Source organism: Diuraphis noxia, unplaced genomic scaffold (assembly GCF_037042655.1).
Source record: "Diuraphis noxia isolate RWA-SAM2 unplaced genomic scaffold, SU_Dnox_SAM2 contig0005, whole genome shotgun sequence".
In the NCBI taxonomy this organism is placed as follows: domain Eukaryota; kingdom Metazoa; phylum Arthropoda; class Insecta; order Hemiptera; family Aphididae; genus Diuraphis; species Diuraphis noxia.
The window spans coordinates 37,077,317-37,096,086 of record NW_028301715.1 but is presented as its reverse complement, the minus strand read 5'-3'; the positions used below and the strand labels follow the sequence as shown (position 1 = coordinate 37,096,086).

The window sequence follows — 18,770 nt, the reverse complement described above, 5'->3', positions numbered from 1 at the left end:
AATTTAACTAATTTTTTTTTTGATTAGAAAAGTATGAAACAATATTGTAGGATCGTCTAATTTTCCATTTATTTATTTCTTTTTGAGTTTTTACAGCTATGATATTATGATATACCTAAAATTACGATCAGAATAATGTACTTTTGGACCGTATTGAAACGTTTAATTGTTTTCTAGCGTGTCTGGTGAGTTATGCGACGGAGACCGTGATGACTGTGTGCCACGGCAAGAGAAATTGTAGACTAGCGGCGGATGCGGCGACGTTCGGCAACCCTTGCAAACCAGCCTCCAGGATGTACTTGAAAGTCGTGTACAACTGCGGTGAGTATCAGAAGCTATAACACATTCCCATGGAAATATTGTTCATTATAACGCAGTAAACCGGCAATAGAGATACCTGTAAGGGAGATCCCTGAAGGCATATACAAATAAAAAACAAATTTACATTTCTTATCGTCGTGGGTTACCGTGCTTACGCCGCGTATTTTCCAATCATCGTACAACCTGCGAATGGGAAACCTATAGCTATTGTAGGAATATATTCCAGTCGGATATAATAATATATGCGTGGTCATAGATATCATAATATTATATTACGGAGGAACTAATATTAGGTATGGATACTAATATATTATGTGTAGGATGTATATAAAGTACCAGCATTGAATGCTGATATCTCTTCAATCCATTTCAGCAAATAAGCATAATATGCACTCAATGGTGCTAGCCTAGTAGTCTGTGGATCGAAAATAAACGTGCACACTGTTTAGTGACCATCCAGTCATCTAGAACTGGTAGATGACTCTACTGGATATCGTCCGAATCGTTGAAGTTCGATATTAGGTAATTCTTCAAATAGAAAATACGAAATTGGTTCACAATAAAAAAAAAAACAACAACTTATCACCATACTGGTGTTCGAACTGTTTCACATACGTGATATTCATAAGTAATATTATTTAGATCTGTTGACTATGATTTTCTGCCAGAAGATGTGAAAAGAACTTTCTGCTACGTCAGAATGAATTATATATATTGTTTCAAAAAGTTTGATGAAAAACTTAATGTAAAATTATATTCCAACCACACAAATATGTTTTTTAATCCACAGAAAAAAAGATTTAATGTAGAAAAAATCTAAAACAAAAAAGCACGCACTTAAATTTTAAAAAAAAAAACAGTTTAAAGGAAAAGTTAATTTATGAGAAAAAATTAAATGAAAAACTTGATTGGCATGACTTTCAAATATCGAGTAAACAATATTCTTTAAAAATAAACCCGTATCTCTTTAATTATTTCTTGTATTACTATTTATTTTAATTAATTTTAACTCGTCTATTTGATATTGGGTTAAGCTATTATTTATTTATTTATTTAATATTATTTTTTTTTTTAATTAACCCGCGGCAATATATGCCATTGGGTGTGGTAAGAGTAATGTAGAGTTTTAGGTTGGGTAGGTTTTTGGTACTTGTGTGTATGGTTTTGGCAGAATTTCTAATGGGCACCTGTAGGTTTCTGCCATACCCATAGCGGAGGGGGGCTCTCTCCACCCAGCGTGAACTGCTCAGAAAGCGATGACGTCCATGACCGGGGTTCGAACCGGCGACGGGGAAATTGGAAACCAACTTCGAGTTCAGGAGAGCTGAGGAATGTACCTGGAAATTAATGATTATATTATGAGCTTGTATTAAAAAAATCTTAATGTACGGTAAAAATAAATATTTCCAAGAATCTAAAAAAAAATTTAGTGCATCAACGATCAGCCAAAATGGTGTTCCGTTCCATCCAACTAAAAAAGAAATAGGAGCACTGAGCACTCTTGCTAAATAATCTGAACAATTTGACATTCGGTGCTCCTGGCTGTGACCTCTTCTCAGATCATTTCAAAACGAAATATGTCTACGTGTATAATATGTCATACATATTTTATAACTAACCCGTTATGCATTCCCGGAAAACGAATTGATGAAAAGCAAAATTTTAATATACTCGTCCAAAACGTTTACATTTCCCGCCACTGTAATACGTTGGAATAAAATATCTTCAAAAAGCGGCATATTTGTAATGCACCATATTTTCTCGAACTCAAAGTATTATTATTATTATTTTTATTTTTATTATATAAAATTACCTCGTGTCTGTATGTTACAATAATAATATGACGTATACACTATCTAAAATCTATATAATATCAATAATGCATTACAATTTTGAATCAATAATACATTTAGTAAATATTTGTAGACTTATAGTGTTCATCGGATTCCCAGTAAAAGATTAATAAATTCCAAAATCTTTGATTACTTTTTCATGTTTTCGTTGGTGTAAAATTATGTGATGAGTTCCCTAGAACATGTATAATATAATTTATTATTTTGATGAATTAATTTCTATTTTTTTTATTTTCATTAAACACAACTCTCAATAGTTATATTATGATAGTAATATGTTAACTGTTTTATTCAACAATTATTTAATTTATACATATACATTTTCATAAAAGAACTCTAATAGCTCATTCACTTAAAAATAAATCTAAATTTTAATTAAATTTAGATAAAGAATGCTATGAATATTAAAAATATGATGTCAATAATCTAAATATATACGCCTAATTGTAAAATTCTATAAAATTGCCATTTATGTTTCTATAAACCAGATTTTTTTGCATTCATTCATCTAATATAAGTATATTAAGTATAAACCATATATCGTTCCTTTTATGTTTTTATTTATTCAATATTGTATAGCATAGTGTATACCTACATTTAAAAGTTACAACATAATAATTTGTGATAATTTGAAAATGTTACGTTTGATTAATTAATTGAACAAGCTTATAACGAAATTGTACATATTCCATATTCCTTTGTATTATAATAAGTTTACATAGTTTAATAGTTTTGTACAATGTCAATATGCATAATATTCCATTTATTAATAGTTTTCTGGTTTACTCAAACTTTCTCTACATTTATTTTAGTTTACTAATTATATTTTGGCAATTCCATCTGAGTTTTATAAAAATATACGTTTTTATGTTCTAATACACTGATCCATCATTTTATATACTCCATCTACTTTCAAGATTAAAGTTCAAAATAATTACTTAATGTGATCATACGTATAATTTCACAGCACTTATTGGTGTACCTACATATACTACTACTATAACTATTACTTAGAAAAGGTGATTTTAAAAAGTGCATTTACTTGAAGTTTTCACAAGAAGAAAAAAGTTGCAATTGTTTTCCTCAAAGTAATAATATGTTTCGTTCTAATGGAACTACCTGTATAATTAAAAAAAGTAAAAATTCCGAAACAGAAAAAAATTACTATCCAAAACAAATTGCTTGAAAAAATCTTTATAATAATAAATTACTGGAGGACATAGTTTTACTTAAAGCCTATAATTTATGCTATTGTCTTTGAATGAATAATAATTTTCCATTTTACGTTTATGTACGCCATTCATGCACCAACAATGAGGAGGAAAATAAGTAAAATTTGCTTCAATTAAATTTTCATTATGAAAAAAAATAATAGAATATTATGTTTTTAAATCTTCAACTACAACACTATCAAAATATATTATAGATGCCGAGTTACAAGCGAGTAAGTTTAATTAAAAACCCTACACAATATACACTTTATGAAAATAACATACGTCTATAGTGGAAAACATCGAATATAAAATGGCATTTTTAATACCCCTCGGAGTGTACCTGTCTATTTTTGTTTTTTTTTTTTTGAAAGCGCTTTTCCATGATGTACGATCCCATTTGAACCATAAACACAAAAAATGTGATAAGACCCCGTGTTAACAATATAATATATTTTAGACTAATCTACATTTTTTCGGTATTGGTTTTTTATAGTGCCCAGGAGAGTGTTAAAAGAACAATTCGAAGAGCCTGCTCATTCCGACGAATCTACTGTAATGGAACTGGACTACTTTGACAACCCCGGTGTGGCCCCCGTACAGCCATTCGAATCGTTATCCCCGCCCGCCAACGACCCTAGGACAAGGTATAACGAGTCGACTGCAGATCCCGTTGGGCATGGAAATTCATCTAGTTCGTCATTGGGTAAGCATATAGATTATTGATTTATTATTATATTTCTAGCACAACCATAATATATTAGCAATAGAAAAATGTTGATATGGTTCTTGAATAACACAAAATACGTTTCGCATATTGTAGTAGGTATATATATGTATATATGTAATATGTATGGTATCTAACAAAGATTTTTGTTTTAAAATAACGAGGAAATTGTATCAACGTTACCCCGCCACCTTAATTTAGTAAATTCTCTTGGGACATATTCGATAAAATACAAATTACGTCAATACAGTGAACTCGTTAAAGACTATTCAGTGTTTTATTTTTCTAAAAAGAATATAAAATAAGCCATTTAAATAATACCGACTGTGGTTATTGTACTTAAAATAAATTCATTTTAAACGTTTTGTATAGTTTGAATCAATTGTTTGACATTTTTATTTTATCATAATATTTTTATATTAAAATAATATCACTAAGCGTTTTTAATTGCTGTTGGATAATTTAAATACATAATATTAATGGATGATTTTCATTCCATAATGAGTTAATTGGTAGGTGTTCAAAAATTGTCCAATATATTTTACCTATTCGCAAATGTCATATAAAAATGTTTAGATAAAAATACGAGAAATATCAGAGAATATCTAAAACTAACGAAGAGAGATTATAAATCAATTACGAAATTAAATTAATTTAATGAAATGCCCCATAGGTCGTCAATTAAATTAATTTTAAAATAGTATTTAATGTCACGTATTGTTTCTGTTTTGATAATGATTTTATCTAAAACAAAGAATATTCACATTTTATTTATTTTTCCTAATTAATTGGTATAAAACATTGTGATTATTTTTATGTGAATCAGGAAAAAACATATAAATATGTATATTTAACATAAGTTGAACGTAAGGCTTCTCATTAAAAAATCAAAAGTTAAATCTAAATTGTTTTAATTGTATAAGTAGTAATCTGGTATTTTAATCTGGCTCACGTTAAAACTATAAACATTTATATACCTAAGTAAGTACCTATATGTGTTAAAAGTATAAAAGTATCAGATAACCAATATAAATTTTTCTCTTTCAAAATGCAACTATAATCATGCTCGTAAATATTATAAAATCATACCTAATATTTATTTACTAGTAAACTCTTTAACAAAATATTCGCAAATTGAAGTTGTAAAGACTACAGTAGTGAAATGCATATAAATGTATATTCCACAGTAAGATAATAAATAATAATGTTGTTCTTCAATAACCCTGTTTTCTTTTTATTAAAAAGTATTTTTTTCAAAAATTTGAAACTAAATTATAGCATAGCGATACGAAAACTACCTACTTATTGAAATATAATTAGGTTTATATTTTCTTAACAATATTATAAAAAATGAGGAAAACAAAATGAATAAAAAATATTTCTACCTCGGTGTTGTGCGCTGCACACTTGCACGCTTACACTAAATACAATCTGTTTTTGTATTGTAATCTTGTTAAACGTAATTAATTTCAATTATAAACTATTACAGTAGAACTCCCCACGATTGTCTAAAAAATTATACAGATACATTACTCGGTTATTTTAAAACATAATATTATCTTAATTTTTTCAGACTAATAATAATGCATATTATTGGTTTGATAAATATTGCTAATAATTATGCTTCATACTAACCCTTTGATTCTCTTTTAACATAATATAATAATATTACATGCTGGTTTATATCATCACAGCGGGCAACGCAATAACAATATAATTGATCGTATTTAATAATTTTAAAATATCATTATAGCGCTACAAAACTATATTATATACCTACACTATAATAATATTGTCTCTTACGCTGCGGCTTATAAGTTATCAGTATTTAGCACACACGCTGATGCACGGTCATCGCTACCACTGTATAAATGAAACACAAAAATCTTCGCTTTTGGGTGTAAAAATCGCAGAAAATAATTATTGACAAATCTCATTTCCATATTGTCAACATTAGGTACGATATCTCGACATACGTATCAACAGTCCACGACACAGAATCCGGTACAAAATGTTACCACAATCAAAGCGGCTGATCCGAGTAACGTCTTAGCTAACATCGTTACTTTTGGTTACATTTCTTACAAGATTGTGTACAGTAAGTGAAATATTAATGACTGGTTTGAACGACGTTGCGGAAAAGCGTAATCTGTCAACAAAATCAAACAAAAATTAATTAATTTAAAATAAACAATGTAGCTAACTTATTGAAAAATAATTTAGCGTCTAATGATACTTAACCGAATTAATTTTCCATATTTTTATGTAATACTACAATGTTTCATTAAATATAAATATATATAAGATTGGTTTAAATCATTGAAAGTTATTTATTTTTGGGAATTGTTTCAAACTGTTAGGACATTTTTGAATTAAAAAACTTTTTAATAACGTATCAATTCAGTTATTTCTTTTGACAAATATTGTTATGATATTTACAACAATTTTGTCGCTCTCCGAGAGTAAATAAATAATGGAAATTTCAAAAAAACAAAATAATAATAATAATAACAAAATAAGATAATATAGTACGTACCAAATTGCTTACACAAACCATATATTTTAATATTCATATTTCCGTGGTAAAACATTCACATATAAGAAAATAAATAAGTTTTTACAAAAATATTAATATAGTTATTACATTATAAAATATAACTTAACCTAACCTAACCCCAATCCAATCCTCCCGATATCATATCAAATAATCAATTATCATCCTTCTTGATAGAATTCAAACAACTCATTAATCCCCTAATTCAATTACTTACCACTGTCATTAATAAATTAATTATAAATAATGATAAATAAACAAATTAACAATAAAAATCTTAAAATCATTCTCTGGAATGCTAACGGCCTTAAACAAAAAGAACCAGAACTATTAAACTTTCTTTTAGACAATCAAATTGATGCAGCTCTTATCACTGAAACCCACTATACAAACAATTCTAAACATTTCTTTCCTGGCTACAATGTTTACAGTACCAATCACCCTGATGGGACGTCTCATGCTGGTTCCACTATCTTAATATCATCTTCAATCCAACATTATCCCCTACCGTGCTTTCAATTCCCCACTATCCAAGCAACAAACGTTTCAATTTCAATAAATCATATTCCTATAATTATCTCGGCAGTCTACTGTCCTCCTCGGCCAAGTATATCACAGTTACTTCTAAATCAATTTTTATCCTCATTAGGTCGCACTTTCATAGCTGGTGGTGATTTTAATGCTTAACACCTATTATGGGGTAGTCGTGTTGAAAACCCCAGAGGTCGTATTTTTCTTCAATTCCATACAAATGAACAAGCTCTCAGGCATTTCCCCCCCTGGTCAACCTGATTTACAACCTGATTTACTTGATTTTTTTATAACGTCAATCCCAAACCATATACAGGGTGATTTTTTAAGCATGCTCGCCCCATTTTTATGCTTAAATTATGCATATATTCAAATTTTGATTTTTGGAATATTTAAGTGTAGTTAAAGGCGATATTTTTGAGTACTTAGATTTTTCACAACTTTTAAGGAGTATCCTGTAGCGATACCAACTTTGGTTTTTCAAATGACAACGTATATGTTTTAAAGCAAAATGTGATTCAGATAATTTTTCTGAAAATTTTGACATATTGCAATCAAAATTCGAACGAAAACTTCCAGAGTTATTCTACTTGAAATACTAAGGAATAAGGATAAAAGTCTAATACTTAAATGCCTACGTTGTAAATGGATACACGTACATATTTCACAATTGTGCTATTGTACACTATTGTTCGGTATTTTATTATAAGTAGGTATACCTATGTTATACAAATATTAACGTTGCCTATAAGGTATAGGTAACATGGATAAAATAAAAAGGATATTATTTTATTCATATTTTCTTTTCTTTTGAAAATTGTCAGATGCAATATTTGGCCATTTAGTAATAAGTAGTGATTATTAACAAATATTTTATTTTTATATTGTATACCGAATTATAATTATCGTATCCATTTACAACGTAGGCATTTAAGTATTAGACTTTTATCCTTATTCCTTAGTATTTCAAGTAGAATAACTCTGGAAGTTTTCGTTCGAATTTTGATTGCAATATTTCAAAATTTTCAGAAAAATTATCTGAATCACATTTTGCTTTAAAACATATACGTTGTCATTTGAAAAATCAAAGTTGGTATCGCTACAGGATACTCCTCAAAAGTTGTGAAAAATCTAAGTACTCAAAAATATCGCCTTTAACTACACTTAAATATTCCAAAAATCAAAATTTGAATATATGCATAATTTAAGCATAAAAATGGGGCGAGCATGCTTAAAAAATCACCCTGTATATCACAGCATCCAAAATGTATGTGATCTGTCTTCTAACCACTCTCTAGTCCTGCTAAACATCATGAAACCACATATTCTTATTTCTTCTCGTCCCTCCCTTTCCAAAGGTCCAGTCAACTGGAACCTTTTTTCTACGTCGTTAACAAACAATACAAACTTAAAAATTTCACTTAAGTCTTGCAACGAAATAGAATCCGCAGCTCAAAATTTAGTCAGCTCAATCCAATCAGCAGTCTATGAGTGTTCCTATCCCCCTAACCCGAATTGTCACCCTAAATCCAAACACAACGATTATCTTTTACCCCCTGATATAAAAGCTTTAATTGCTGAAAAACGCAGGACACGCTCCCGATGGCAAAGATTTAGACTACCTTCCGACAAATCAACCCTCAATAATCTGTCAAATACCATCAAAAAATTAATCCAAAAATATAAAAACGATCTTTTTGACAAAAAATTTAAACTTCTAAATACGCATGATGGATCTTTATGGAAAACCACGAAAAGCTTGCTCAAATTAAAAAAATTCTCTAGTCCCATTAAAAAAGCCGACGGTTCGCTTGCATGTTCAGATCTTGAGAAAGCAAATCTTTTTGGGGAACATCTCTCAAATATTTTCACACCTCACCAAAACATTATTCCTAATACCACTCATTTAGATAAAATAAATAAATTTATTGATGCCCCATTACCTATGTCTCGTCCCATCAATCATGTCTCTCCGAATGAAATTTCTAATATTATACAAAGGTTAAAGCCCAACAAATCCCCTGGGCATGACTTGATAACGAATAAAATCGTAAAACACCTCCCCAAAAAAACAATTGTCTTGCTTACATATATATTCAACTCTATGTTAAGATTGTCTTATTTTCCTACCATCTGGAAACTATCCATCATAATTCTCATACCCAAACCAGGTAAACCCCCTAATGTACCAACTTCATATAGACCCATAAGCCTACTTCCAACTTTAGGTAAATTATTTGAGAAAGTCGTTTTGAAAAGGCTCAGACCAATCACAGAAACACAAAAAATAATACCCAATGCCCAATTCGGATTTCGTGCGAAACATTCCACGATTCAACAAGTTCATAGGCTAGTTGACACAATCTCTTCCTCTTTTGAGAATAAAAAATACTGCCCAGGAATATTCCTTGACGTGGCGCAAGCCTTTGATAGGGTCTGGCACACTGGTCTGCTATATAAAATTAAACAATTTCCTCCCGCGCCACTATACCTATTAATTCGATCCTACCTCGAACATCGTACCTTCAAAGTTCGTCACGGTAATTCTCATTCTTCCCTTTTTCCAATCCAAGCTGGAGTCCTTCAAGGTAACGATCTTCACATCAGATATCCCCATAACTCAAAACACGCTCTTAGCCACTTACGCCGATGGAGATAAGATGGAGGTATTCCATCTTATCCCCAAATAATAGCTCAGAAGAAGCATTCAATGCTCTTCAACTCCACCTTGACCTTATTGATAAATGGTCCTCCGACTGGAAAATTAAAATCAATGCCGATAAATCCGTTCTTGTCTCTTTTACCCTCAATAAAAAAAACACACCTATTATCTTTACAGATTGTAAATGTTATTTTTTAAATAAAAAAAAAAAAAAACTTTATAAATTCGTACAATTTCTAATATAAATATTTAATTTTATGAATAAAACTAACACGTATTATAAAAAAATTAAAAACTATATGTCAAACTGTTAAAGTGTCTATTGAAATATTTATATTTTACCATCAAAACTGAACGAATAATAATAATAAAATCAATTGATATTAATATGTTATATTGAAGACTTGAAATATATTATCTATGGTTATGAAGGGAACACAAAAATGTACGTATTAATATAATACTGCTTAACAATAACAACAACAAATTAGGAAATTGCTGTGATACATAGTAGATTTTGAGTCTTCTTCGTTATTAATAAGTCGTTCAATGTAATGGATGTAAATGGATTTAAATTAAATGATATGCATAGATACTAAAGATGATTCTGAGCGGAGACTGTATGACACTGTATTACTGTCACATATTCCTTAGGATATTTTATATATTATAATAATATCATTTTTGAAAAAAACATCGCGTACACAAATTAATTGCTATAGTATTATATCTTTATCTATTAACTTATGACAATTATATGAACACAACAGTAAAACGTAAAAATCAGTTTCACGATACTAATAATAACAATTAATCGGCATATTTTGAAAATGACTTAAGAAACAATTATAGTTTATATATACATTATGACAAAAAGTTTCAAGTCCTTACCATAAATATTTTTTGATTATATAACATAATAACTAAAATTGTTATTTTTCGTTTAATAATCCGACGTTATCAAAGTTAGAAATTCAAATAGTTATGAACAAAAAACTGCGTTTATGTGTTTTTGATATCTTTAACTAACTAATAACTGTGTTAGATCAACTTATGAAGAACTTAGTATTAAATTTTCATCTTTTAGCTAAACGTAAAACTGTTATCATACCTAATTTATAAAAAAAATTCTAACATTTAAATGTCTATGAAAAGCTCAAAACTAGGAATAGTAATAATACTTATATAGTTATATAAAATGCCACTATAAATATTTGGAAAAAATCTCAAGTACCTATCTACGGTTATTTGTAATTGAATAATAATAAAATAATTTTGTCATGAATATTGGTTTTGCGTAAATATTCTCTTTTCTCCGTTATGTTCCCCTTTCGACCCTTTGGAGTACCATCTAGATCCTCTTCTACCAAAACTTACTTTATAATTGAAGATCGTAATGCTTTTTCTATGATAAAAATGTGTTTCAGCCCTCGTAATTTTTTTTTCTCAATCCTTCATCGCAAAATCAATACATTCGTCACTCTGCTCAAAGTCTGAAATCAAATATTAACATTATTTTAATATCACCAATGTATGTATTATTGTATTACATATAATATTACAGATTAATAACTACATTTCATCAAATTAAAGCCCATCACTTTGTAATCGCACCACTTTAATATTAAATTTCGACAATAATCATGAAAGTTATAACATACGAAGGTTGTATATTATATCGTATTACATATACAGAATCCGTAATACCTACCTACTGATAAAAATGTACCCTCGAACCATCATGAACGGTAGTATCCGATTATTTCTCAGTTTTTTTTTATTATATAAGATTCGTTTCCGATGGAAAACCAAAAACTAATATTAGATAAGATAATAATATAATTCTAAAGTGGCTTTCTTGTTTTTTATTTTATTTTTTTATATTATATTATTACTATAACTATTACTATTAGGTACCTACTATTATTATTGAACAACATACTTTTATTTAAAAATAGCGTACTGAATTGGAGGTACCTCGTATGTATTATAACCCACGCTGAAGACCTTAAATTAATAAACGTAGCATCAAAGTCAGTATATATATAATAAAGGTTGTGTAATGCGGCCGGGGCTATAACGTCAATACAGCGCAGTAATCTCACATGCCGCGTGCGTTAACCGCTCACTGTGGCGCTGACACTGTGCTTATAATACGCGCAAGACTTAAGTTAGACGATCGAACCACTCCACCGCAGTAATAATAATAATAATATACTCCGTATAGTATATTATATTACCCACTTCATTTGTATGCCGCATCTATATATTCCTCCCCGCGGTGTCTAATACGGAAAATACAATAGTTCCGATAGTATAACTGCAATATAGTCGGATTTGATTTTTATCCGCAGCTTAGTTTCGATAAGCATTTGGTTTGTTAAATGGTCGATGTTTCGATATGGTTAAATTACCATCGATGTTTCACAGGCCATTTCGTACGATTGATCTTTATACAATATTAAGTACAGTTGTGCTCGTATAATGTGAACGGAAATGATTTATTGTGTATTTTTTTTTTTTCTAGAAAAACGAGACAAGTTTTACTTGTACTTGGGTGGTGGATTGATTGGCGGTCTGTTGTCCATATTATGTGTCGTGGTGGCCAAATTCGTCTGGCAGCGTTCCAGGAGACATTTGGACAACAAGCATAAGTCCGATAACGGCAGCCATGACATGTCAATCGACCCAAACGCATTTGGCGATAACATTAGCGAAGTAGACGCTGATATTGATTTAACGGATATTACGCAATTTCCCATCACCGTTATACCTACACAACAGTTATCACCAAGCGAAGTAAGAGATTTATTATTATGATAATTAAAATATATATATATATTGTGTTCCCGAAAGGCAAAATATGATAATAACATGCTAGTGAAAATAGAATATAATGAAACCGTCAAGTAATTTTGAAGAGGACATTAAATTACTTTTTAGACGATTCTCAACGAACAAGATGTAAAACAGTACCAGCCTCTAAACTTTATAATGTTATAAATCATTTAGCAATTCTAAAATTCAAATATTTACTCTCCAATAAATTAAGTAAGTTCTCTCGAGGGGAGGGACTGAGGAAGTTATTTTATTTTTATGCTATACGTAATAGGAGGGAGTGATCGCATAATTTACTTCTCCCTAGGTTTAACCTCTACCTTATAAATTATATAGATATATAATCTGTTTTTTTTTTTTAAATTTAAACGTTTAAAGTACAGTGGTTTAACATTTTTAATCAAAATTAAACTCTTAAAACTTATCCTATACACTATACGTTCCTGTTGTTTAATTAAAAAATCACACACAATTGTTTTAAAATGAAGAGAAATATAATAAACTGTGATTGTTTGGTAAACCCGTAAACGTAAATTGGTACAAAAGTGTGTAAATTTACACAACCCAAATAGTTTAAATTCACATACTTACAGAATATAATATGTAAATTCAATTTACCCATAAAAGAGAGTAAATTTGTACCGATTAGGCTATACGTGAATCTGCATAAATGACATCAAGTAGACCTATGCAAATTTTCACTTGCACACGTTAAGTATTTAGATGAACTTCATTGAATCGTAAAATAATAAAAATCATAAAAAGATAACATTAATAAAGCTGTACACAGGCTATATATATGTATATTATTTAAGTACAAATATTGGTATAAAATTCAATTTCAAAACTCAAATTTTTAAATAAACTGAAAAACGAAAATTCCCATAACATTTCCTAGTGATACAAAATATTGTAGTCCTTTTGCAACGACTAAAATCGTGATTTAACTTCATGTGTAATGTTATGGTCAATTGTCTTACTTTTACATTTTATCGGCATTCCAGTAGGTAAACAATCAGTTTTCAAAATATCAGGGGTAGAAATCGTATTTTATGTGTAGTAATTATTTATTGAACATATCATAATAATGTCAAAGAAACGTATATAAAACTCGTAAGCAATAAGTCAATCACAGACAAATAAAGTTAGTTGAAGTGGTCGATAATTGACAATTAACAAAAAAAAAAAAAATCACTAAAAATGTTGTAATAACTGCTAGTAACCCTTTCAATGGTTGGAAGTATCACTTTTAATAATTTATTATAACCATAATTACCTAATGAAAATACAGCTCATAGAAAATAAATTAAATATTTTCCGATATTGAACAAGTACAAATAATTGACTTAAAAGTTAAAAGGTTTGTTCAATAGGACAATAAGTACACCATAAAATATAATAAATACATACTTACCCGTATACCACCTAATAAATATAATTAAGATTAGATTCAGAGTTATGGTATACAATTTTTACAACAAATTTAAAATTGTACAACATAAACTTGAAAATAAGTTATACTTTGCAATTAAAACACTTTGTGGCAAAAAAAAACTTTCACAATAGATAAAATTAAATTTGATTTTAAATATACTTACTAGAGTAAAAAAATAAAAGATCAAAAACAACAAAGTATTATACTCACCTTTTTTATATAGTAAATAAATAAAAACAATATTCGTTTTAAGGTAGGTAATAAATAATAAATAAGATTACGATAAAATGTAGATAAGTTAAAAACATTTTATATTAAAGTTGTATATAAATAACTTAATAACAAAATGCCCATACTAATTATTTTATTTTTTAGTCTGGTAGAATACAATAATAAAAACTATTCTTTTTGTGATTACTCGAGTTATTTTATTACTTATTTAATTCGAATTATCGGGGTAGGTACAATTGTACTTCATAATTTCTGTGAGTGAAAACATTTTAAAGAACATGTTTTGTTCATAAGAAAAACGATCATTTTAGAATACCGTGCAATGCATAATATAATTTCTTATCATATGACTAACAGATTTACCAATACACTTATTATGAATTTTAACGATCAACAAACTAATAAAAATGTTCGGAAACTGTCGTATGTAATTAATAATATATAGAAATAATGTTTTCTAAGATTCTAAAAAATGTTATTAATATTAATTAATACGATTATAAATTTGACTTATTTTTTCAGTTTTATATGAAGCAAGTAATCTCTGTCGATTAGTGATATACAATAATATAATTATTTGTTATAATATTATCACAACTTCGGTTAAAAGGATTTTCGATTAGAGATATGTACTCAAAAAGTTTCATATGGATCATAATATTTTATGATTTCGATCAGATATTCATAGCACATAATATACACAGTGCAACAGAAAGACTGACAAATTAATTAACTTTTGTCTAGAAAATATTTATTTCTTTTTTAAACGTTTAGAAAAAATTCAAAATATCTAATTTTAGACAAATTTTGATGGCAAAAACGTTATTTTTAAAATTTTTTTAAATTGATAGCATTAGTATATTTCTTAAACTATTTATGGCTCAAAAAAATTTTAAGCTTATTTTCGTACATATAACTAGTTAAATCAATTTTTATTTTCATATTATAATATATTTATATTATATATATATTTCTGTTACACTCTGTATACATTAGATATGATGCATTGAAGAAGTTAATAGTTAATTTTTGAATTTATCAGAAAAATGGAAAAAAAACATAAATTAATTGTAAATAAAATAAGTAATGCAGCAGATGAAACGAATTCGATTTACTCAGAGCGAAGAAAATCTGTTTGCATTTTTATAGATTGTTTTTCAATTTCCAATAAAAATATACATTGAAAAATAAAATTTATTGACTTAAGACCTTAAGAACAATCAAATCTTCATTGTCTACTTACATATTTTGTTTTCGTGTATACAAATGAGTTTTGAGAGGTTTGTTCAAAAAATACCTAGACTAGAATTCTTACGAAAAAAAGTTCATTTCCTTCCGTAATATTGTTATTCTAAAATAAAATGAGGCCACTTCTTGTACTTATGTGTATGCAATTAAATTCGTTATTCCTACCATCTCGTACATAGTAAATGTCACACAGAGCCATAATTTAGTATATTTTATAGTTGAAATTTTTTTAACAACAAAAAAGACTAAAAATATTGAAAATATACAAATCTTAATATATTTTTATATCTATTATTTATACACACAGTAAATATTAAAATTTTAAATATTGTATAATATTTATTTAAATATGTATACAAAACGTACTGGTGGCCCTAGAAAATATAACAATTTGAAAAACAAATAAAGGTTAGGTATTATGAAAAAATTAGTAGTACTTATATAAAATAATTTATTTATATGTGACTGAGACTCCTAAAAATATTTATTTTCACTATTATTACTCTTTTAATCTTCTTGTAATCATAAAGAACATATTACTTTAATTAAAATTATAGACGTTAAATATAAAATGCTTAATACTAGCTTAATTCTAAAATCTCAATATCCCTCTCTCCATTTGATAACTTGATAAGTGATAACACCCGTCAACCCCCCCCCCCAAATCACCGTTAAACTATAGTCAAACATATTATGAAAAAATTGCTTGCAGGTTGAACAAAATTGATAAAATTATTTATAATGATATATTTGGCTTTAGCTGTTAGATTTTGATACAGTTTATGATACAATTTTCAATATAGTACTTACCTAAAATGTAATTTAATTTAAAATGTAGCATTTAATAATCATGCTTGTAAAAAAATGATATAGGTACCTACCACAGGTCATGGGCGGATAGGCCATTTTTGGTCTACCGGAAAATTTTAAAAAGGGGCTCCACATGAAAAAGAATTTAATAATATATGATATTAAAAGGCCCCATTACCAATACGAAGGGGGGCCCACCGGGAAATGCCCGGTTTCCCGGTAGGCCTATCCGCCCATGTCTCAGGTTCAAGTTGATATTTTATAAGTCAATTTTAATATAATGGATCTATGTAATATGTATAATGTGCAGGAAATCTGTTTTAAAAAGTATGCATTTTAAAATGGTCTATTTAATTTTTAATGGTATAAACGATTCTTAAATTTATAATCGTATGACTGTATAGTGTATATACTCGTATACTTTATAAAAGTTTCACATAAATATAACAAAACAATACAGTCTAACATTTATCTTGAAAATGACTTTAAATAAACATAAATTTTAAAAGTTTTTCTTATTTTTATACATTTATATTTATGCACTTTTCCAGTGAAATATTATTTGACATTAAACACTAAACCACAAATATTATATTAAATGGAAAATGGTTAAAAATATAGTTACTGGTAACAGTGGTAACATATACTTAATGTCGTCAGATAATTTTTCAACAATTTTCATAAAACAGGTAAAACCTTAACGTAACATCATCTAATGTGTTGTCGTGTACTAAACATCGTATAATTATGCAAAAGAGCATGTGGATTATTCAGTAGAATAAAATAAAATATTTTAAAGTAATATATGTATATATATATATATATATATAACAATTTGTAGATAACTATTCAAAACCATCCAATTTTTCTCCTTTGAGCAATCATAACGTGGCACTTTAGTAATTCTAAGTTCTAGCTGTATTTAAACTAGACACTCATACATTTCACGATAAAATAATATCAACTGATATTCCGAATTTTTTTTTCCTTCAGTTGAACTCTCGATGTCTAAAAAAGTATGGACGAAAGATAAAATTTACAAATTCTGGATTTTCCGGTGGACCGACTATGTGTACCAACTGCATATTATTAAGCTATTCCTCACAATTTTAAACTTACCAATAGGATAGGCTGTCTCTGTTCGCAGTTTTTTTTTAATAGATGTCCATTTACTTTTCTACCAACTCCTTCAGGGACTGGTGATTAAGTGTATTAATAATGAGCATATTATACTCGATTATTCTTTAAAAAAAAAAGTTGCCTGCACCTATACGAAAATCCTGTTTATAATTTAAGATTCAAATATGATTTTCATTTATTATGAGCATATAGTAATTATCGAAGTTAAAAATATATTTTAATCGAATTTTATATTGAAATTATATATGATTAATCGTGATTTACTTTTGTTTTCATTAAAGGTGGTAAGATATGGAAACGAAGGTATTGCACCCAAAAGCCTGTGTAGGAATGACAGCTCGCAATATTATTATGGATGACAAAATAGCGGCAAGGAGACGGTCAGCCGGCTGCCTTGCTCATCTCAAACGCCAGCAAATCCTGCCGCATCAAGAATGTATTGTTTCTAACGGACGGGATCTTTGCTTGCCCAAGAATGAGCTTAGCAAAACCCAACTTAAAAGACTTTCGAATTTACTTTAGTCTATAATTTCTTTTGTTTATGTATAATGTATATAATATATAAATAAATAATCTGCGTATCAGTCGAATCGTGTTATATAATTTTAAGTATATTATTAATTATTATATGATTAATGTACCAATAATTAAATAAACTCAAAACTAAAAAAATGAAACCATTCGAGAAACGAATCGAGAATGATCAATTTAAGTTTATGTATAATAATTATTACATCAAACAAGTTTTTTATGCTGTGAAGATTGTGTAATGTAAAAATATGAAGAAGGTTACAGCTTGTTCATACAGATAACTCATTTCTATTACCATAATGAACTTGATTTTTTGCACTTAAAAATAACTGTAACCAACAATAAAACTACATAAGGTAATAATAACTAAATTGATAAATGTCTACATAAAAAGAAACTTAATCTTGGTTGTATGTTATTAAATTTTGACAGGTTAATTACAATAAACTCCATTTTAAAACTTCTTATTCATTACATAAATATAGAGATTTTTACAAATTCAACATAAACGAATTCTAGGGATTGTTGTTTTTGATTAACATAATTTCTCAAAAAAAATTTTATATTTAAATTAAATTTAACACAACCCCATAAATATATATAAATACACTTTCTGATAATTTTCAGTTTTCACATAAATAACCATTAATTTGAGCGCTACCACAATTCCTTGTACCT

General features: G+C 28.2%; 1 protein-coding gene and 1 long non-coding RNA gene across 5 annotated transcripts in view; one reads left to right on the top strand and one right to left on the bottom strand.

The window, feature by feature from the left end:
• The window catches only part of LOC107173702 (protein eva-1 homolog C), a 226,125-nt gene extending 207,978 nt beyond the window's left edge, over window positions 1-18,147 (top strand). Inside the window, exons 5-9 of one of the 2 annotated variants that reach the window (XM_089228262.1) lie at window positions 178-321; window positions 3,882-4,091; window positions 6,070-6,210; window positions 12,387-12,658; window positions 17,843-18,147. In XM_089228262.1, coding sequence (XP_089084388.1) covers window positions 178-321; window positions 3,882-4,091; window positions 6,070-6,210; window positions 12,387-12,658; window positions 17,843-17,920 — 845 coding nt within the window. In that variant the 3' untranslated portion in view covers window positions 17,921-18,147. The remainder of the gene's footprint in view (window positions 1-177; window positions 322-3,881; window positions 4,092-6,069; window positions 6,211-12,386; window positions 12,659-17,842) is intronic. The other variant, XM_089228263.1, reaches the window with a different exon arrangement.
• LOC149055260 (uncharacterized) lies at window positions 45-12,120 on the bottom strand. Of its 3 annotated transcripts, XR_016191871.1 has the most exons (5): window positions 12,104-12,120; window positions 11,237-11,352; window positions 5,893-6,261; window positions 468-1,658; window positions 45-397 (listed from the first exon to the last, which is right to left on the bottom strand). It is a non-coding gene; the product is annotated as an uncharacterized LOC149055260 (long non-coding RNA). The 3 variants fall into 3 exon arrangements; XR_016191870.1 differs by lacking the exons at window positions 5,893-6,261; window positions 11,237-11,352; window positions 12,104-12,120 and adding an exon at window positions 2,229-2,277 and having other exon boundaries at window positions 45-335; window positions 1,472-1,658; XR_016191869.1 differs by lacking the exons at window positions 5,893-6,261; window positions 11,237-11,352; window positions 12,104-12,120 and adding an exon at window positions 2,229-2,277 and having other exon boundaries at window positions 45-1,658.
• Window positions 18,148-18,770: the final 623 nt, after the last annotated feature.